Raw genomic sequence first — 16,336 nt, 5'->3', positions numbered from 1 at the left:
CACTTAACCAACTAAGACACATCCCCAGCCCTTTTTATTTATTTATTTTTTATTTAGAAACAGAGTCTGGCTAAGTTGCTTAGGGCGTCACTAAATTGCTGAAGTTGGCATGCACCACCATACCCAGCTGTGTCCCTGTTTTCAATACAACCAGGATAGTGACATTGACACGATCCCATTGATCATTTTCAGGTGCCCTTCTTTTTCTTATATTCATGTGTGCGTGCGTGTGTGTGTGTGCGTGTGTGCATGCCCACATGTGGGTGTAGCGGTTCTGTGCAGTTCTGCCATGTGTGGTTTCGGTATCCACCACAACAGTGAAGAATCTGAATGGCTCCAACACCACAGGATCCCACAAGTCACTCTTGTAACCACATCCATCCCACCTCACCCATCCCTAACCCCTGGCAACCACTAATCTGATCTTCATTTCTAAGATCTTGTCATTGCAACATGTCATTTAAATAGAACAATAATACAGAATATAACTGTTTTTTATTTGTTTCGTTTTCTGCTACCCACTGAACTACATCTCCAGTCCTTTTGTTTGTTTTGAGAAAGGATCCTGCTAGGTTGCTGAGATTCTCCCTAAATTGCTGAGACTGGCCTCCAACTTGTGATCCTTCTTCCTCAGCCTTCCCAGTTGCTGGGATTACAGGTGTGGGCCTGAACTGCACAGAACCAGCAACATTTTGAGATTGGCTTGTGTGTGTGTGTGTGTGTGTGTGGTCCTGGGGATTGGACCCAAGATGTTCCACAAGCCAGGCAAGCACTCTACCACTGAACTATACCCCAAGCCCTTTTTAATTTTTATTTTGAGATAGCATCAAGGCTGGCCTCAAATTTCCAGTCCTCCTGCCTCAGCCTCTCAAACAACTCCGAATTACAGGAGTGTACCACTGCATCTAGCTATTTTTTAAAAAATAATTTTTAGTTGTAGTTGAACACAACATCTTTATTTTATTTATTTATGTTTAAATAAATAAATGTGCAAGGCAAATGCTCGGCCGCTGAGCCACAGCCCCAGCCCCTAGCTATTTTTCATTCAGTACAATTTCCTGGAGATTTATCAAAGTTATTATCAATACTTTGTTTCTTTTATTGTTGAGTAGTAGTCCATGGTATGCATGTACTACAGCTTATTTAGCCATTCATCTGTTAATGAACATCTGAAATAATTACCATTTGGGGTTATTACAAATAAAGTTCCTATAAACATTTATGTACAGGGCTTTATGTGTGTGTGGACATAAGTTTCAGTTTCTGGGATAAATGCCCAGCGGTGTATCCTGGCATGGTAAGGCGTACCATGGTTTGGCTAACCATCCACCTGTCGAAGGACATCTGGGTTGCTTCCAGCTTGGGCTATTATAAATGAAGCTGCTGTGAACATTTGTGCATAAATTTTTTCTCACATCGTACTGAGGATTAAACCCAGGGACTCTCTGCCACTGAGCTATATCTGCATCCCCCCCCTTTTTTTTTCTTATTGGCACCAGGATTGAACCCAGGGGTGCTTAACCACTGAGGCACATCCTCAGCCCTTTTGTTTAATTCTGAGAGATGAGCTGGGAATGTGGCTCAGTGGTACAGTGCTTGCCTGGCATACATGAAGCCCTGGGTTTAAAAAAAAAAAATGAGAGAGAGAGTCTCACTAAATTGGCATACATGAACCCTTAGCACTGCAAAAAAAAAAAAAGTAAATGAGAGCGAGTCTCACTAAGTTGCTGAGGACCTTGCTAAGCTGCTGGACCTCAAATTTTCAATCCTCCTGCCTCAGCCTCCGGAGTATCTGGGATTAAGGCACGTACCACCATGCCTGACCGCCCCAGCCCTTTTAAATTTATTTTAGAGGCAGGATCTTGCCAAGTTGCCCAAGTTGGCCTTGAACTTGTGGTACTCCTGCCTCAGTCTCATGAGTAGCAAGGATTAACAGGAGTGTCCCACCTGACCTGGTTGGTCATGATTTTAATTTGCATTTCCCTAAGGAATGATAATGTTGAACATCTTTTCATGTATTTTTTTTGCCATCTGTACATCCTCTTTGGTGAAGTGACTGTTCATGATTTTTAAAAAATTATTTATTTATTTGTTTGTATGTGGTGCTGAGGATTGAACATACAAGGCAAGCCCTTGTATATGGCCCTCTACCACTGAACCACAACCCCAGCCCCTGCTCATGATTTTTGCTCACTTCTGTTGGAATTTTTAAAAAATATTTGGGGTTTTTTTTTTTTTTAGTTGTTGGTGGACCAATAACCTTTTATTTTGATGTGATGCCGAGGATCAAACCGAGTGCCTCACACATGCTAGGCAAGCGCTCTACGACCCGCCCTGTCACCGGGTGCAGACCCGTGTCCCAGCCTACTGCCTCGCAGCACCAAGACGGTTCAGTAATGGCTCATCACAAACCCAGCCTCCTCCATCTTCACGGAAGAACCTTGTCTCCCCCTGAGTTTCCTTCTCCTTCCTTCCTCCGGCTCCTGCTCTTCGTCTTTCTTCAAGTCTGTGCTTTGCTTCAGTTGCTGCATCCACGTCTCTGTTTTTTAAACCGAAAGTGACATCCTTCCAAAGGCAGCGGGACTCATATTCATTCTGATCTTCCAACTTCCTCACTTTCTTCTCGATTACAGGCAACTTCTTGGTATCTACAAAAACCGCATTTCCTCGGTTGCGTATTTTGCATACATGACACTGTTCCATTCCCCCTTCCAATTGAGCAAAAAGACTTCTTGTCATTTGGAGAAAAAAAATCTCAGCAGTAATTCTGTGTTTCTTGCCTCCATAGAAAGGTTTAGTGTGGACGACGATATTTGCACTATAGCCAGTTTGGGAACAATTAATATTGCATCTCCTCCTAGTTCCACGCAGGGCACTGTGAGCGTAGACCTTCCTTAACCATTGGAGGATGTGAGAATGTAATGCTCATCATAGTCTAGCCATGAGACCCAGCCTCGCCCTATGTTGTGCACCCCAATGGACACCCCAAGGAATGTTGATTTAGTCCAGATCTGAGCATTGAATTGGATTTTCTTGTTAAAACATTCAGCATAAAAGGCTGAAAAGGGTGGATGATGGAAACCTGCACAGCCGCGGATATTACACTGCTTTTGGAAACCCAGGGAACGGGTCCTTCTGAAACTAGCTCCGTGTTCTCTTCAGTGTCATTTGGTAATGTCCAGTGACACTGAAAGATCTCACCCAAAATGGGGTTGTATGGCTTTTTGGCAACCGATCCTTTCCTTCCTGCATGAAAGGTGGAGAGGTACCATTTCACAACCTGAACCGTTCGATCCCTGGGATCTTTCTGGTCACGAATGCTCACCACCAGGTCCGGATGTGCAAAAGAGTCTGCGTACATTTCTAAAAGAGATCTTCTTTCAAGAATAAATGTTGGAAGAACTACCTGAGGAAGATCCATTCGGAGCCTAACCTGTGACGAGAGGTGCATGATAACACTGACCCTGCTGCCTCCCCGTCACCGTCTCTATCGTCCTGTGAATCAAAAAGATCAGCACCACTTGTACCATTGGACATGAAGAATTCAGTGATTCTGTGGTATGTGGGGCTGTAGACTATTTCCCGAACTGCTATGTGTCAAGACGGAGGCAGAACCAGAAGAATCTATTAAGCACTTTGGGGATGAGCCACCCCATGGAATCCATCGGCCTCATAGAATTCCTCTTCACTGCTAGAGTAAGAGAACTCTGGGACTGTGTTTGGAGACAAGGTGACATGACTTGGAGAAGTCAGACTGCTACTAGGTGGTGAATGCCCACTGCCTGTGCTTCTCGGCATTACCCTGGTCTTTAGCGATCTGCAGCAACACAATGCAGTGTTTAATAGACTCTTCCTTGCTCTTTGTTGTTTCTTTGAGAGTTTCAGTTTTCGTTCTCTGTTCATCATCTTTACAGTTTTGAAGCTTGTCATCTAAAAGCGTTAGTTGTTCTATCAAGATTTGTAGGTCAGCATCTGCCTCTGTTAGTTTCTTGTCAAAGTCTTGGACACAAGGAACAAATCCTGAATCCAAACCCCCAAAGGGTCTACTCACTCCGCAAGTGGCCAGCAAGAAAGCCATTTGCCGAGGCCCCTCAGTGCCTCCGGGGGCGGGAGCGGGGGCTGCTCCAGCACACCCCTCTTCTACTCCTGGATCAGATCCTGAGAGTTAAGTTCTAAGAGATTTTTATCTACTGTGATAATAGTCCCTTGCCCTGTGATTTGCAAACATTATCTACAAATCTTTATCTCCTTGTTTTGTTTTGTTTTTCTTTGTACCAGGGGTTTAACCCAGGGGCACTTAACCACTAAGCCCCATCCCCAGCCCTTTATTATATATCATGTAGAGACAGGGCCTTGCTGAGTTGTTAGGGTCTTGCTAAATTGCTGAGGCTGGCTTTGACCTCGAGATCCTCCTGCCTCAGCCTCCAGAGCCGCTGGGATTACAGGTGTGCCCCACCACGCCCAGCTTTATCTTGTCTTTTAATCATTTTAACAGGGTCTCTCATTGAACAGAAGATTTCAATTTGAAATAAAAGGTTTTAATTTGAAAATGTCTTTAATTTTTTTTTAATATTTATTTTTTTAGTTATCGGCAGACACAACATCTCTGTTTTGTATGTGGTGCTGAGGATCGAACCTGGGCCGCACGCATGCCAGGCGAGCGCGCTACCGCTTGAGCCACATCCCCAGCCCAGTCTTTAATTTTTATCTGAGGTTCAATTCATCTGTTTTCCCCTCATGGATCAGGCTTTTTGGTGATCAAGTCCAGGAAGCCCTCATTTGGTTCTAGATCTGAAACATTTCTCCTGCTTCTTTTCTTAAAACTCTGATAGTTGCATACTGACATTTAAGTCTGTGACCCATTTTGAGTGAACTGAGAATTATGAAATTTCACCTGAACTGGGCAGGGGTTGACATTCGGCACCACCCCCAGATTCTGGGGACATCTCTGTAGATTTCTGCCGCTCTTCTAGAACTTCTGCTCTCTGAGTCTCTGCCCAGGATCTCTGCTCTTGACCATGGCACAGACCCCCTGTTCTGTAACTTAGAGGTTGTGAGGGACACTGATCAATGGATGATCAGTTACATTTACTGAGTTCCTCTAGCTGTTGGAAAGCCGCCCCCCCACCACCAAATACGCAGACAGGAAGTCTCCCAGTCCCAGCCCGCCAAGCCCACAGGAGCCCGGGTTGGTGATTGGGAAATGTGTGCAGACCTCAGGGGCCAGGATGATGTGGTACCTTGTGCAATAGGATTGCGTGGTGACAAGCCATGAGGGTGCCGTGTCCCCTGGACCCATTCCTCTCCCCTGTCCCCACACTGCCGTCTCTCCAGTTCCTCTAGCCTGCCCCGTCATTGAGATGCCAGGAAATTGGCTCCCCACTCTCACCCTGGGTTCCCAGGCGTCATCTAAAGGTTTGGACTCAATATGGGAGTAAATCCTATTCTAGATCAACTCTGGGCCTAAAAATCTCTGAGAGAGGGTCACTTTGTTTCCTTCCTCTCCACACTTCTGACACCACGTGGGGTGTTCTCCCATGTAACTCAACTCTGACCCTAACTACCTGGAGTTAACACAAGCCCCACAAGTTGGACGGTCCCACCAGGCTGGCCTCCTTCTTTAGATGCCAAGTGTAAGTAGCGGGTTCCCAAGTTATACATGCCTCTTTCCAAGTTGGCTGCAAACTGGAGGTTCCCACAACCCTTAGTTTTGATAATTTGTGACTCACAGAACTCAGGAAAACCCTACTTAATATTATAGGTTTATCATAAAGGATTTACCCAGGGACAACCGAATAGGAGGAACACACAGAGCAAGGTTATTGGGGGGCGGGGGCGGTGCATGGAGCTTCTCTTGCCCCTCACATGTGGTTCACTTAGCACCCACTGTGTTCACCAAGCCAGAATCCCCCTGAAGCCCAGAGCTGAGCATCTCCAAGAGGCGCCCTTGTGCAGGCGTGTGACTGAAGCAGGGCCCCTGGTTATGGAACTCTCCTCAACCCTCTCCCCTCCCTGGAAATGAGGGAGATCAAAGTTCCAACCTGCTAATCAGGAAGTGCCTGAAATCAGAGTTCATTTGGGAGACAGAACATGGGGAGCCTGGAGGGGAGCCAGAGATGTTGAAGGACATAGGGCATCCGAGAGAGGAACCATGTTGTGGGTGACCAGACCCTTCCGCTGAGCAGGCCACTTCTGCCTTTGGAGAGTTTCACAACGCCCAAGCGTGTGAGTATGTGAGTGTCCGCATCCAGTGATGTAAGAGACGGAGCCAGGGTGATGGGCAGGAGGGTGTGTTCCCAAAGTCACTCGCACCAGCCGCACAGAGCGGGTGCAGGCTGAGGGGTGCCCGGCACATCCCTGAACTCACCACGCACCGGACGCCTGTGTCCTCATGACGAGTGAGTAGTGGCCTCCAGGGGCTCCCCTGATTAGGAGGGCAGGGTGGAGAAGGACACTGGGTCTGGGGGAGGTCTGAGAAGCCAAGGAAGCCCCTGGTCCCCCAGGGGAGTCGTGGCCAGGACCACAGTTCTGACCCAGACCCGCTGGGGTTGAGATCTTCCCCCTTGAAGGGCCTGTTATTCCCATGTCTGGTCTCTGTAGACAGGGCCCCTGAGTTTCCTCGTCTCTGGGAGGAGGCAAGGCTGGAGGACATGGTGGCCTCAACTTGCCCTTCCTGGAGTCTGCTGTCTCTCTCACACCTCTGAGATCAGAGTGTGGGGAATTCTGGGAAAGTAATTCTGAAACTTCCAGTTCCCACACATCTGAAATATCAGGTCAAGGGGTGAAGGTGAGGGACCCAAGATGAAGGCCAAGAAGGACTTTCATTTCTCTACTTTGCCAAGAAGAGGAGAGGGAGGAGGCAATGGCTTGAAGTCCGGGCTCTAGAAAGAGGCAGGACACTCAATTTGCCTCCTGGGCTCCTCACAGGTGACGGGAGGCCCTGGGGGCTGAGCAGGCCCAGCTATGGCTCCATCTCCAGCCCTCCTGGCCCAGGGCCCCAACAAGCGCCTCCCAGGGAGACCTACCTGAGTGAGAAGATTCCCATCCCAGACGCGAAACCGGTGGGCCTTCTGGAACTTCCTGGGGGCTTCCAGGGTTGATAGGATCCCAAGTCAGCAGCGACAGTGGAACTGCCCCTTCCTTAGCTGGAAAACGCCATGGTTGTCTAAAAATGACCAAACGGCTTTCTGAATGAAGCCATTTCTGAATGAACCTCAGCTTTCTAGGAAGGGAAAGGGTCCCGGGTGAATTAGGACTGATGCCTCCAGGTTTGTTTTAGCTTCCAAAGAAGCTGTCACAAGAATCTAGCAGATTTCTAGTCTGACTGGCAGGCCAAGCCCTGGAATGGGGTGGGGGACCCCAGCCTCAGTGGACCCCAGAGAGACCCCTGTGGTCTGAGAGGGTTAGGGAGCGAGGAACTGGACCAGGGCGGCTTGACCCCCAGAGTGCTCCCCTCTTGGAGCCCGAGGACCTACTGAGTCAAGCCGGCAAGAGGTGGGCAAGTCAAGTGCAGGATGCTGCTGAGACTGAGGAACGTGACAGTGACCGTGACCAATTCAGAAAGCAGATCCTCCGTGACTCAGCAAACCCTGCCGGTTCCTCCACACGTGTCCCCTGCCATGTCTGGGGACCGGGCAGCTCTGGGGACAGGCAATGGAGCCTGGATGGAGGGGCCGGCCAAGGCAGCTGCTGCCACCCCCGTTCCCAGGCCCTCCTCCCTCTGCTCCCCCACCAGGGCACCTTCAGCCTCCGGAGACTGTGGGCATTCACGGGCCCTGGCTTCCTCATGAGCATCGCCTTCCTGGACCCGGGAAACATCGAATCGGATCTGCAGGCTGGCGCCGTGGCTGGATTCAAAGTGACCAAGTCGGGGCCTCAGTGGGGTGGGAGGTGACCAGGCTGAGAGCAGAACCCTCAGCTTGCCAGGGGCCCTCAGGGCTGCCAGGGAGATGGTCTCCCTGGTTCAAATGGGACAGGAAGGGGTCCCCCAGGGCAGCCTGCGAAGCTGGTTCCTGCTCCGTCTTCCTGCCTCTCCCCATGGGGTGTCCTGGGTTAGGTGTCCCCAGCCTGCAGCCTTCCAGGACAGCCCCCCTGGCTGAAGCTCTCCCTGCCTCCTCACAGCTGCTCTGGGTGCTGCTCTGGGCCACCGTGCTGGGCCTGCTGTGCCAGAGACTGGCTGCCCGGCTAGGCGTGGTGACGGGCAAGGACTTGGGCGAGGTCTGCCACCTCTACTACCCTAAGGTAAGTGTAGGGGGCCTGGTCAGAAGCACCCACAGATTTCGAACCCTGAGCAGCTACTTACAGCTTCCATGATCAAATGAAAGCTGTACATCGTCTCACCCAAGTGCGGCAAGCAAGCCCAGTTGACAGATGAGAAGACTGAGGCTCAAACAAACAGCACCCAGAATCGTGGGGCATCGGGGTGAAACACGTGTTTTACAGAAAGGGAAATTAGAACCTGGGGATGTGATTGCCCAAGGCAGAAACTGAAAGGCATCAGCTCAAGGAAGGTCACTGCTGTCCATGTCCAGGCAGGAAAACAGAAATTATACCATGAGACATTTCCAAGGGATTCAGTGCAGGCACTCAGTTTGAAGGGCTGGAGGAGCAAAGGCAAAAGGTTTCACCAAAGCTCAGAAAACTGACATACTCCTGGCATGAGCCCAAGAGTCATCATTTGCCACTAAGTTTCCAGAAGCATTGTGGCCACTGCTTAAATGACCACAAGTGTGGCTGGAGCTCAGTTAGCTGGTGTCCTTGCTAGTGACCCCGCCAGAAACACCACCAGAATCAGGGAAAATGATTTCTCTCTGCCCAATCTCTTAGTTTATTTGTCACTGCAATAACAAAATAACTGAGGTTGGGTCTATTGTGAAGAAAACAGGTTTATATAGCTCAAGTTCTGGAGATCCAAGAGTGTGGCGCTGATTCTGCTTGACTCTAGTGGCACATGGCGTCACAATGGCAGGAACACAGGAAGAAGGGATGTCATGGCCAGACAGGAAGCCATGGTGAGACAGGAAGTCAGAGCCATTCAGGGGCCAGGCTTGCTCTTTTGTAACAATTCACACTCTTGGGAACTAACTAAGGTCCCATGAGAATTACATGAATCCTTTCTGGGGGCAACACCTCAATCACCTCCCTACCTTCCTCTAGGTCCCATCTCTTTTTTTTGTTGTTGTTTTGTTTTTAGTTCTGGGATTGAACTCAGGGGCACCTAACTACTAAGCCTCTTCCCAGGCCCTTTTTATTTTGAGGCAGAGTCTTGCTAAGTTGCTTAGGGCCTCCCTAAATTGCTGAGATTGGCCTGGAACTTGCAATCCTCCTGCCTCAGCCTCCTGAACCCCTGGGATTACAAGGTGCACCACCAAGTCCAGTTAGGCCCCACCTCTTAAAATTTCTACCACCTCTCAACATTGCTGCCAGGGAACCAAGCTTGCACCACATGCATCTTGGGGGGACACACAGAAGCCGAATCCAAAACACCGCCATCCTGCATAAGCACCGCTTCCAAAGCCTGGCAAGGCTGCCTGGGGAGGGTGGTCTGCAGGCTGCTAGCCCCGCAGCACAGTACAGGGAAGGAAAGGTGGGTGTGAGGCTGAAACTGCAGGCAAGTGCCTGACCCGCTTTGATGAAGGACCTTGATGAAGGATTGGCTCCTCTTCTAGGTGCCCCGCACCCTCCTCTGGCTGACCATCGAGCTCGCCATCGTGGGCTCCGACATGCAGGAGGTCATCGGCACAGCCATTGCTTTCAACCTGCTCTCAGTTGGACGGTACCTCCCCGTGGGCACCCACCCTTCAGTCCAGGGCTGGGGAGAGCTGCTATTTCTTTCCCAGACCATGTACCTCCTGGACTCCGTTTTATCTTGCTGTCCCCTCTGACATGGGGCTGCTGCTCCATTTCTCAGAATGTAAAGTGACCTCTGTAAAGTCCCACAGATGTGACTTAGGGAGCTCTATGTAGGACTATGGCTCTGAGCCTCCTGCCTTCCTGGCCCCCTGCGGGCTTCGCTGGGCCTGGAGTGTTGGGTTGACTCTCAGGGCTTCCCTCCTCCCTGCCCGCTGTCCTCGCTTGGGCTCCTGCACCCCGGAGGCCTGGTCCCACCGTCCGTGCGCTGAGGACGGTAGTGAGAGACGCTGGACCAGGCTGGGCTGACCCGGGCCACTGTGGTTTCAGAATCCCGCTCTGGGGTGGCGTCCTGATCACCATTGTGGACACCTTCTTCTTCCTCTTCCTGGATAACTATGGTGAGTGAGCGCTCCTGGCTCAGGTGGGAGGCTGGGCGCTGAGCCTGGGGCCGGCTGCGCTGGGCGGGGCTGACTCCCCCCTGGGCGTCCTGGCGGCCCAGCTGTTTTTCCATCTGCAACGTGGGAAACAGTGGCTCACGTGGGTACAACACCTTAAGCCTTGGCACAGCGCGGGAACAAAGTGCTCAAAATATCAGCCATTAAAATTGCGGTGTTGCAGGGGATTCTGGTTGGTTGGTTTGCTCTGCCCCTAGGGTTGCGGAAGCTGGAAGCTTTTTTTGGATTCCTGATCACCATCATGGCCTTGACTTTCGGCTACGAGGTAGGAAGCCAGGCCCAGGGGTGGAGGAAGCGCCCTAGGACAAGCCCCCAGGTGCTGGGCTGGGGGGAGAGGCGGGTGTCCCAGCTTTAGTGGCTGACCCTCTCCTCCCCACAGTACGTGGTGGCTCGGCCGGCGCAGGGACCGCTTCTTCGAGACCTGTTCCTGCCCTCGTGCCCGGGCTGCGGCCATTCAGAGCTGCTGCAGGCCGTGGGCATCGTGGGCGCCATCATCATGCCCCACAATATTTACCTGCACTCAGCCTTGGTCAAGGTGACTGGAGGGAGGGAGGGATGGAGGAAGACAGGCCTCCTGAAGCCGCACTGGCCCCGCCCCCCAGCCTGGAACCCCGCCCCCCCGACTCCTTCACGGTCTGAGCCGGGAAAGGCTCAGTCTCTATTTTAAAAGGAGCAACATCTGCTGGGGCAGGGGCTCAGCGGCAGAGCGCTTGCCTAGCCCGTGTGAGGCACTGGGTTCGATCCTCAGCACCACATTAAAATAGACAAATAAAGCAAAGGCATTCTGTCCATCTACAACTACAAAAAATTAATTAAATTTTTAAAAAATTTTTAATAAATTTTTTTTAAAAAGGAGCATCTGCTGTGTGCAGAGAGCTAAGGGTCAACGTTAGTCAAGGCCCTGCCTTTCCAGAGCCTGTATTCTAGGAGGGGAGACGGGCAAGGATCAAGCAAACAAACGAAGGGACTGTGGACTGTGAAAGGTCCTCTGAAGGAAACAGAAGAGAAGTCTAGTAGACAGTGACCAAAGACAGGGAGAAGCTATTGCAAGCAGAGGGAAGAGCGAGTGCAAAGGCCCTGAGGCAGAAATAAAGCAAGTGTTTAAGGATGTAACACGGTGAGTGAAAGGGACGGTGTCAGACTGATTTACATGGGGATCTCAAAGGCCCGTCTTCCTTTATTCTCATAGCCGGTCACTGTGGAGCGGCCTCTGGCAAGGACAAGGATATAGGAAGGAGGCAGCTGACCAGGTTCTGAACCAGATTGCCACATGGGGTCTTCAGAAGACCTGGGGTTTAGAGGGAACAGAGGTGCAAGTGGGAAGGCAGGGGACACTGGTGTGACTCTGAGGACTTTGGCTCTTCCCTCTCCCTTTGATCTTCATAGTCCCGAGAGGTGGACCCTGCCCGCCGGGCGGAAATCCGAGAAGCCAACATGTACTTCCTGATCGAGGCCACCATCGCCCTCTCCGTCTCCTTGATCATCAACCTCTTCGTCATGGCTGTCTTTGGGCAGGCCTTCTTCCAGAAGACCAACCAGGACGCGGTGAGCCGGCTCTCCCTGTCGGCGCACCTCACACACTGGCCCTCCAGGGGGACGCCAGGCACCGCGGCCAGCTGTGCCTTCTGAGCCTCTGCCCCTACTCCGGGCTCCGGGTCCCCTCTCCTCACGCTGTCCACCATCCACTCAGCCAATCGATCATGATCTGGGCGGGGGGGGGGTCACACCCTCCCCGGGTTTCACCCTGTTCCTTGGCGCCAGGAGAGAGGGACTAAATAGGGACTGCAGACTGCGTCTCCAAGGTCAGAGGTCTCCGAGGTCAGCCCTCGGAGCTGTGGGAAGGGGTTCCCATGTGAGGAAGAGGGGACTGCAGGTCCCCGGGATTTTCTGGGTAGAGCCAGCTCCTCTGAGGCTGGAAACCGAGTCCCATGGGCATCCTTCCCAACTTTAAATACAGGCAACGAATTCACATTAAAGGGGGGGGGGGGGGGGACAAAAAGCCGTGACAGCCACAATCTGGCCAGATTCGGTGTGCAGACCACCAGCTGCTGGCCTCGGCCCAGGCCTGGGGTCTGACTTTCCAAGACTAAGTCTGGGCCCCCCATCTCGCCCCCCGGCCCGGTGCCGCAGTACAGCGTCTGTGCCAACAGCAGCCTCCACGACTACGCCTCGATCTTCCCCAGGAACAACGACACGGTGTCGGTGGACATTTACCAAGGAGTAAGCGCCGGCGAGTGGGGAGGTGGGCGCGAGCGGGCCCCGCCTGTCCCCGCCCACGGGGTGGGGCCGAAGCTCTGACCCCGCCCCTCGCTCCAGGGCGTGATCCTGGGGTGCCTCTTCGGCCCCGCGGCGCTCTACATCTGGGCCGTGGGTCTCCTGGCGGCCGGGCAGAGCTCCACCATGACCGGCACCTACGCGGGACAGTTCGTGATGGAGGTGGGCGGGAGGCGGGGGGGCCCTGGACACTAGTGGGGCCTCGGATACACGGCCTTGCTGGTCCTTGGAGCAGCCCCCGGGGCGCCACCGTAGTCCCACTTTAGAGATGAGAAAAGTGAGCTTCAGAGAATTGAGGCCACTCCCTGGAAGTCGCAGAGGCAGGACAAACAGCGCCCTCTCCCGAAAGCCCCTTGAAAGTCTTTAGGAATCAGGGACAGGTGGGGACCCCCGCTCTCTCCACCCACTGCCTCTCCACCAAAGGGGGACACAGCTGTCCCTATTTCAAAGATGGAAAGCCCGTGTTCTCCCAGTGTGAAGCCCCAGGCCCACCCACACCCCCGCTCGCTCCCCACCCCAGGGCTTCCTGAGGCTGCGGTGGTCCCGCTTTGCCCGGGTGCTCCTCACCCGCTCCTGCGCCATCCTGCCCACCGTGCTCGTGGCCGTCTTCCGGGACCTGAGGGACCTGTCAGGCCTCAACGACCTGCTCAACGTGCTGCAGAGCCTGCTGGTGAGATGAGGGCCCAGCAGGAACCGCGGCCACCCCACATGGAGCCCACTCAGGCGCTACCCTGAATGCACTTGGCCTACAAGGCTCACCAAATCCGAGTCACTGTTGTTCCCATTTCACAGATGGGGAAACTGACCAGCAGAGTTAGGTGACAGAGCCAAAATTCAAACGCAGGCAGCCTGTGCCAGAGCCCCCAGCCCCCACATACTTTCTCCTGCTTTGAAAGGCACAGAGACAGGCTCAGAGGAGTTAGGGGACTTGCCCAAAGGCTGGCCACAAGACAGAGGTTGAGGTGCGGGGCCTCCCCATCCCCTGCTGTTCTGAAGGCAGGGTCCCTGGCCTCAGCTCCCGCCTCTCTCCACAGCTTCCCTTTGCTGTGCTGCCCATCCTAACGTTCACCAGCATGCCCGCTGTCATGCAGGAGTTTGCCAATGGCCGGTGAGTCCTCCCATCCCATATATTCATCACCCAGAGGCAGGAACTATTGTTATCCCCAAGTCCAATTGAAGCTCAGAGAGATTGAGGAACTTTCCCAGAGTCACACAGCTAGTAAGTGGGTGGGGAAACCAGTGGGGGTGAGGGCTGTTTCTAGAGCCTGAGGTTACCCTCACCTCACCTCTTGCCAGATCCTGCCAGTGTGGAGCTGGGGGGCCTGGAGACCAGAAGTGGGCAAGGCTCTGTGTGTACCAGGCCCCGCAGCTCAGAGAAGAGGGCTTTGTGTACCAGCTCCCAGCTCCAAGCTAGCAGTGGGCACTGGACGAGGGGCGGATGCAGGTCTCTAGCTATATCCAGCCAGTCCTGAGCTTCCTGCTTGTCCCCTAGGCTGAGCAAAGCTATCACCTCCAGCATCATAGCACTGATCTGCGCCATCAACCTCTACTTTGTGGTCAGCTATGTGTCCAGCCTGCCCCACCCAGCCTACTTTGGCCTTGTGGCTCTGCTGGCCGCGGGCTATCTGGCCCTCACTGCCTACCTGGTATGCAGGGGCTGTGGGGTGGGGCTTTCTGGAATGGGGGGGGGGAGGCAAGTGGAGAGAAGAATGGGAGGGGGCCACCAGGTGGGCCCCCCTGGGGTCTCAGCCTCTCCCCCACTCCCAGGCTGACTGTCCCTGTGGTCACCCTCTCCCAGGTCTGGACCTGTTGCATTGCCCATGGGGCCACCTTTCTGACCCACAGCTCCCACCAGCACTTCCTGTATGGGCTCCTAGAAGACAGGCAGGCCGGTCGGGAAAGCTCTGGATGAGACCCCCAGGCCCTGGCTGGGAGATGGGATGAAGGGGCAGACTAGCCCCTGGACACAGATGGGCGTGGACACGAAGGCAGCAAGATGGAGCCAGACACTCTTGCAAGTCATCCAAAGGTGGTCCTTAGGGACTTACTGTCTCCTAATTTGAACAAAGGCTTAATCTCTTGGTCTGTGTCCTCATCTGTAAAATGGGGACAACACCAACCCTGCCTTGGGTATAAAGCACTTTATCGCAGTGCCTGGCACATGGAACTTTTAAAAATCATTCAAAAAAAATTTACTGAGCACATATGAGTGACTTGACCCATGAGGGGAGGGGAAAGACGGAAAGGGACACAGGCTCCAAACTGGCACTTAGAACAGTTTGATGAATGTTAAACAAACATTCCCTCCTCTTCCCAAGAGCTGGGACCGCAAACCCGGAAGACCCCAAGTCTGACCCCTTCCCATCTGGTTCGCTCCTGCTCTGCGCTTGCAACCCGTATTCCAGGCAGTAAAACCAAGGCCCAATTCTTGTTCCTTCAGGCTCCAGTCTTAAGGAACCCAAGAGCCCGTGCCTTCCAGTCCCAATTCATTTGTCATCTCCCCAGGGAACCGGGCGGACTGGACTCCCACGCGGCACTTTAACATTCCCTCCGTGCTGACTCCCAGCTCCCCCTAGGGGCAGGGACAGTCCCGAGCGCCCGCACTCCCGCCTCGGCGTCTCCGCTCCGGGCCAAGCGGCACCATCAGGGTAGGCTGGTGCCAGAATCTCGCGCCTGGGGGCCACAGAATGATCCCCGGCCAGGAGGTGGCGGGGAACCCCCTCAGCTGCAGGAAGGAACCGGGCACCCCTTCGCCCGGTGCAGAGGCTGCACTTTACAGACGCTCCCTAGGATGTTTCTAGGCTCCCCTAAGTCCCTCCTCCAGGCTCCGCCAGTCCATCGGACCTCAGCCCCGGAGTTGCGAAGAACTGCAGCGAGGAGGGGTCGCCGCACCTTATCCCTAAGTTGAGCCTGGGGCAGATGCGGTGTCTGAAAGTAACCCGGATTTCCCGGGGACCCAGCGGGTCCGGCCGCCGGCTTGGCGCTCAGGTTGGGGCGCTTGTTTATGAGAAGAATTTCCTCTTTCTTAAAAGGGCAATGATTAGAGTGGGGCCCGCAAGGAGAGAAGGGAGGTGACACGTCTTGGAGAAAGCAGAGCAGCTGCCAGAGAAGGTGTGGGGCAAGAGGATCGCCCATCCCCCTTCTCCAGGCTTGTCCTTAGACAACACAGGACCCTAGAGCTGAAGAATGGGGCAGGTGGGTGGTGAAGAAAAGCATCTCCCATATCCTTCTGCAGCTTCCTAGCGGTACCCGCTGCCCATTCCTGTGGCCAATTCATTTGGCATTAACTGGGTGCCAATTCTGTGCCAGACCTTGTGCTAGAGGCGGGAAGGGAGAGTTCCGAATTAGAGAAGGTGTCAGCTATCCAGGAGCGCGCACACTCCAGGAGACAGCTAAGTAAATAAAGGACAAGCCACTGAATAACAGGATGAAGTGAAAGGCACCTGACCCTAACTTAGAGAGCCCAGGGGCAGAGAAGGTGACTTTTGTACAGAATTTTGAAAGTTGGGTAGGAAACGGGGCAGTCCAGGGAGCAGGTGTGTGCCAGGAGTAGGGTTCTGGTGTGTGCAGTAAGTGCAGACAGGAACCCCTCTAGGGAGTTCTCAGATCTGTGGAGCAGGACTTGGGGAGGGGGTGGACAAAAGGACGCATGGATTAGTCACATGAACATTTAAGCCTAGGACTTAGAACTTGGGGTCAAAGAAGACAGCAGAGGGCCAACCAAGGGGCGACCCTGGGCCTAGCATAGGGGGCTA

At 53.3% G+C, this 16,336-nt stretch overlaps 1 protein-coding gene and 1 pseudogene across 3 annotated transcripts; one reads left to right on the top strand and one right to left on the bottom strand.

Moving 5' to 3' along the window:
* Window positions 1-2,359: 2,359 nt before the first annotated feature.
* On the bottom strand, window positions 2,360-4,078 carry LOC114097933 (oxysterol-binding protein-related protein 9 pseudogene; annotated as a pseudogene).
* Window positions 4,079-6,254: 2,176 nt separating this feature from the next.
* Window positions 6,255-14,731, top strand: Slc11a1 (solute carrier family 11 member 1). Of its 3 annotated transcripts, XM_027941640.2 has the most exons (15): window positions 6,258-6,398; window positions 6,928-7,061; window positions 7,736-7,858; window positions 8,122-8,241; window positions 9,669-9,775; window positions 10,180-10,250; window positions 10,505-10,572; window positions 10,687-10,842; window positions 11,694-11,852; window positions 12,438-12,527; window positions 12,624-12,743; window positions 13,102-13,251; window positions 13,616-13,689; window positions 14,074-14,227; window positions 14,380-14,731. In XM_027941640.2, the coding sequence occupies exons 1-15, from the start codon at window positions 6,392-6,394 to the stop codon at window positions 14,491-14,493; spliced, it is 1,647 nt and encodes a 548-aa protein (XP_027797441.2). In that variant the 5' UTR covers window positions 6,258-6,391; the 3' UTR covers window positions 14,494-14,731. The 3 variants fall into 3 exon arrangements, with proteins under 3 accessions (XP_027797440.2, XP_027797441.2, XP_027797442.2); XM_027941641.3 differs by lacking the exon at window positions 6,928-7,061; XM_027941639.2 differs by lacking the exon at window positions 6,928-7,061 and having other exon boundaries at window positions 6,255-6,398; window positions 7,736-8,241.
* Window positions 14,732-16,336: the final 1,605 nt, after the last annotated feature.

Source organism: Marmota flaviventris, chromosome 11, assembly GCF_047511675.1.
Source record: "Marmota flaviventris isolate mMarFla1 chromosome 11, mMarFla1.hap1, whole genome shotgun sequence".
Classification (NCBI taxonomy): domain Eukaryota; kingdom Metazoa; phylum Chordata; class Mammalia; order Rodentia; family Sciuridae; genus Marmota; species Marmota flaviventris.
The sequence above is the reverse complement of the archived record's forward strand: the minus strand, read 5'-3'. Positions and strand labels throughout refer to the sequence as shown.

Excerpts from the sequence above, each read along its gene's own strand:
- Slc11a1 (XM_027941639.2), top strand. Across the intron at positions 9,776-10,179 it reads AACCTGCTCTCAGTTGGACG|AATCCCGCTCTGGGGTGGCG; the intron begins GTACCTCCCCGT and ends CTGTGGTTTCAG. Across the intron at positions 11,853-12,437 it reads AGAAGACCAACCAGGACGCG|TACAGCGTCTGTGCCAACAG; the intron begins GTGAGCCGGCTC and ends CCGGTGCCGCAG.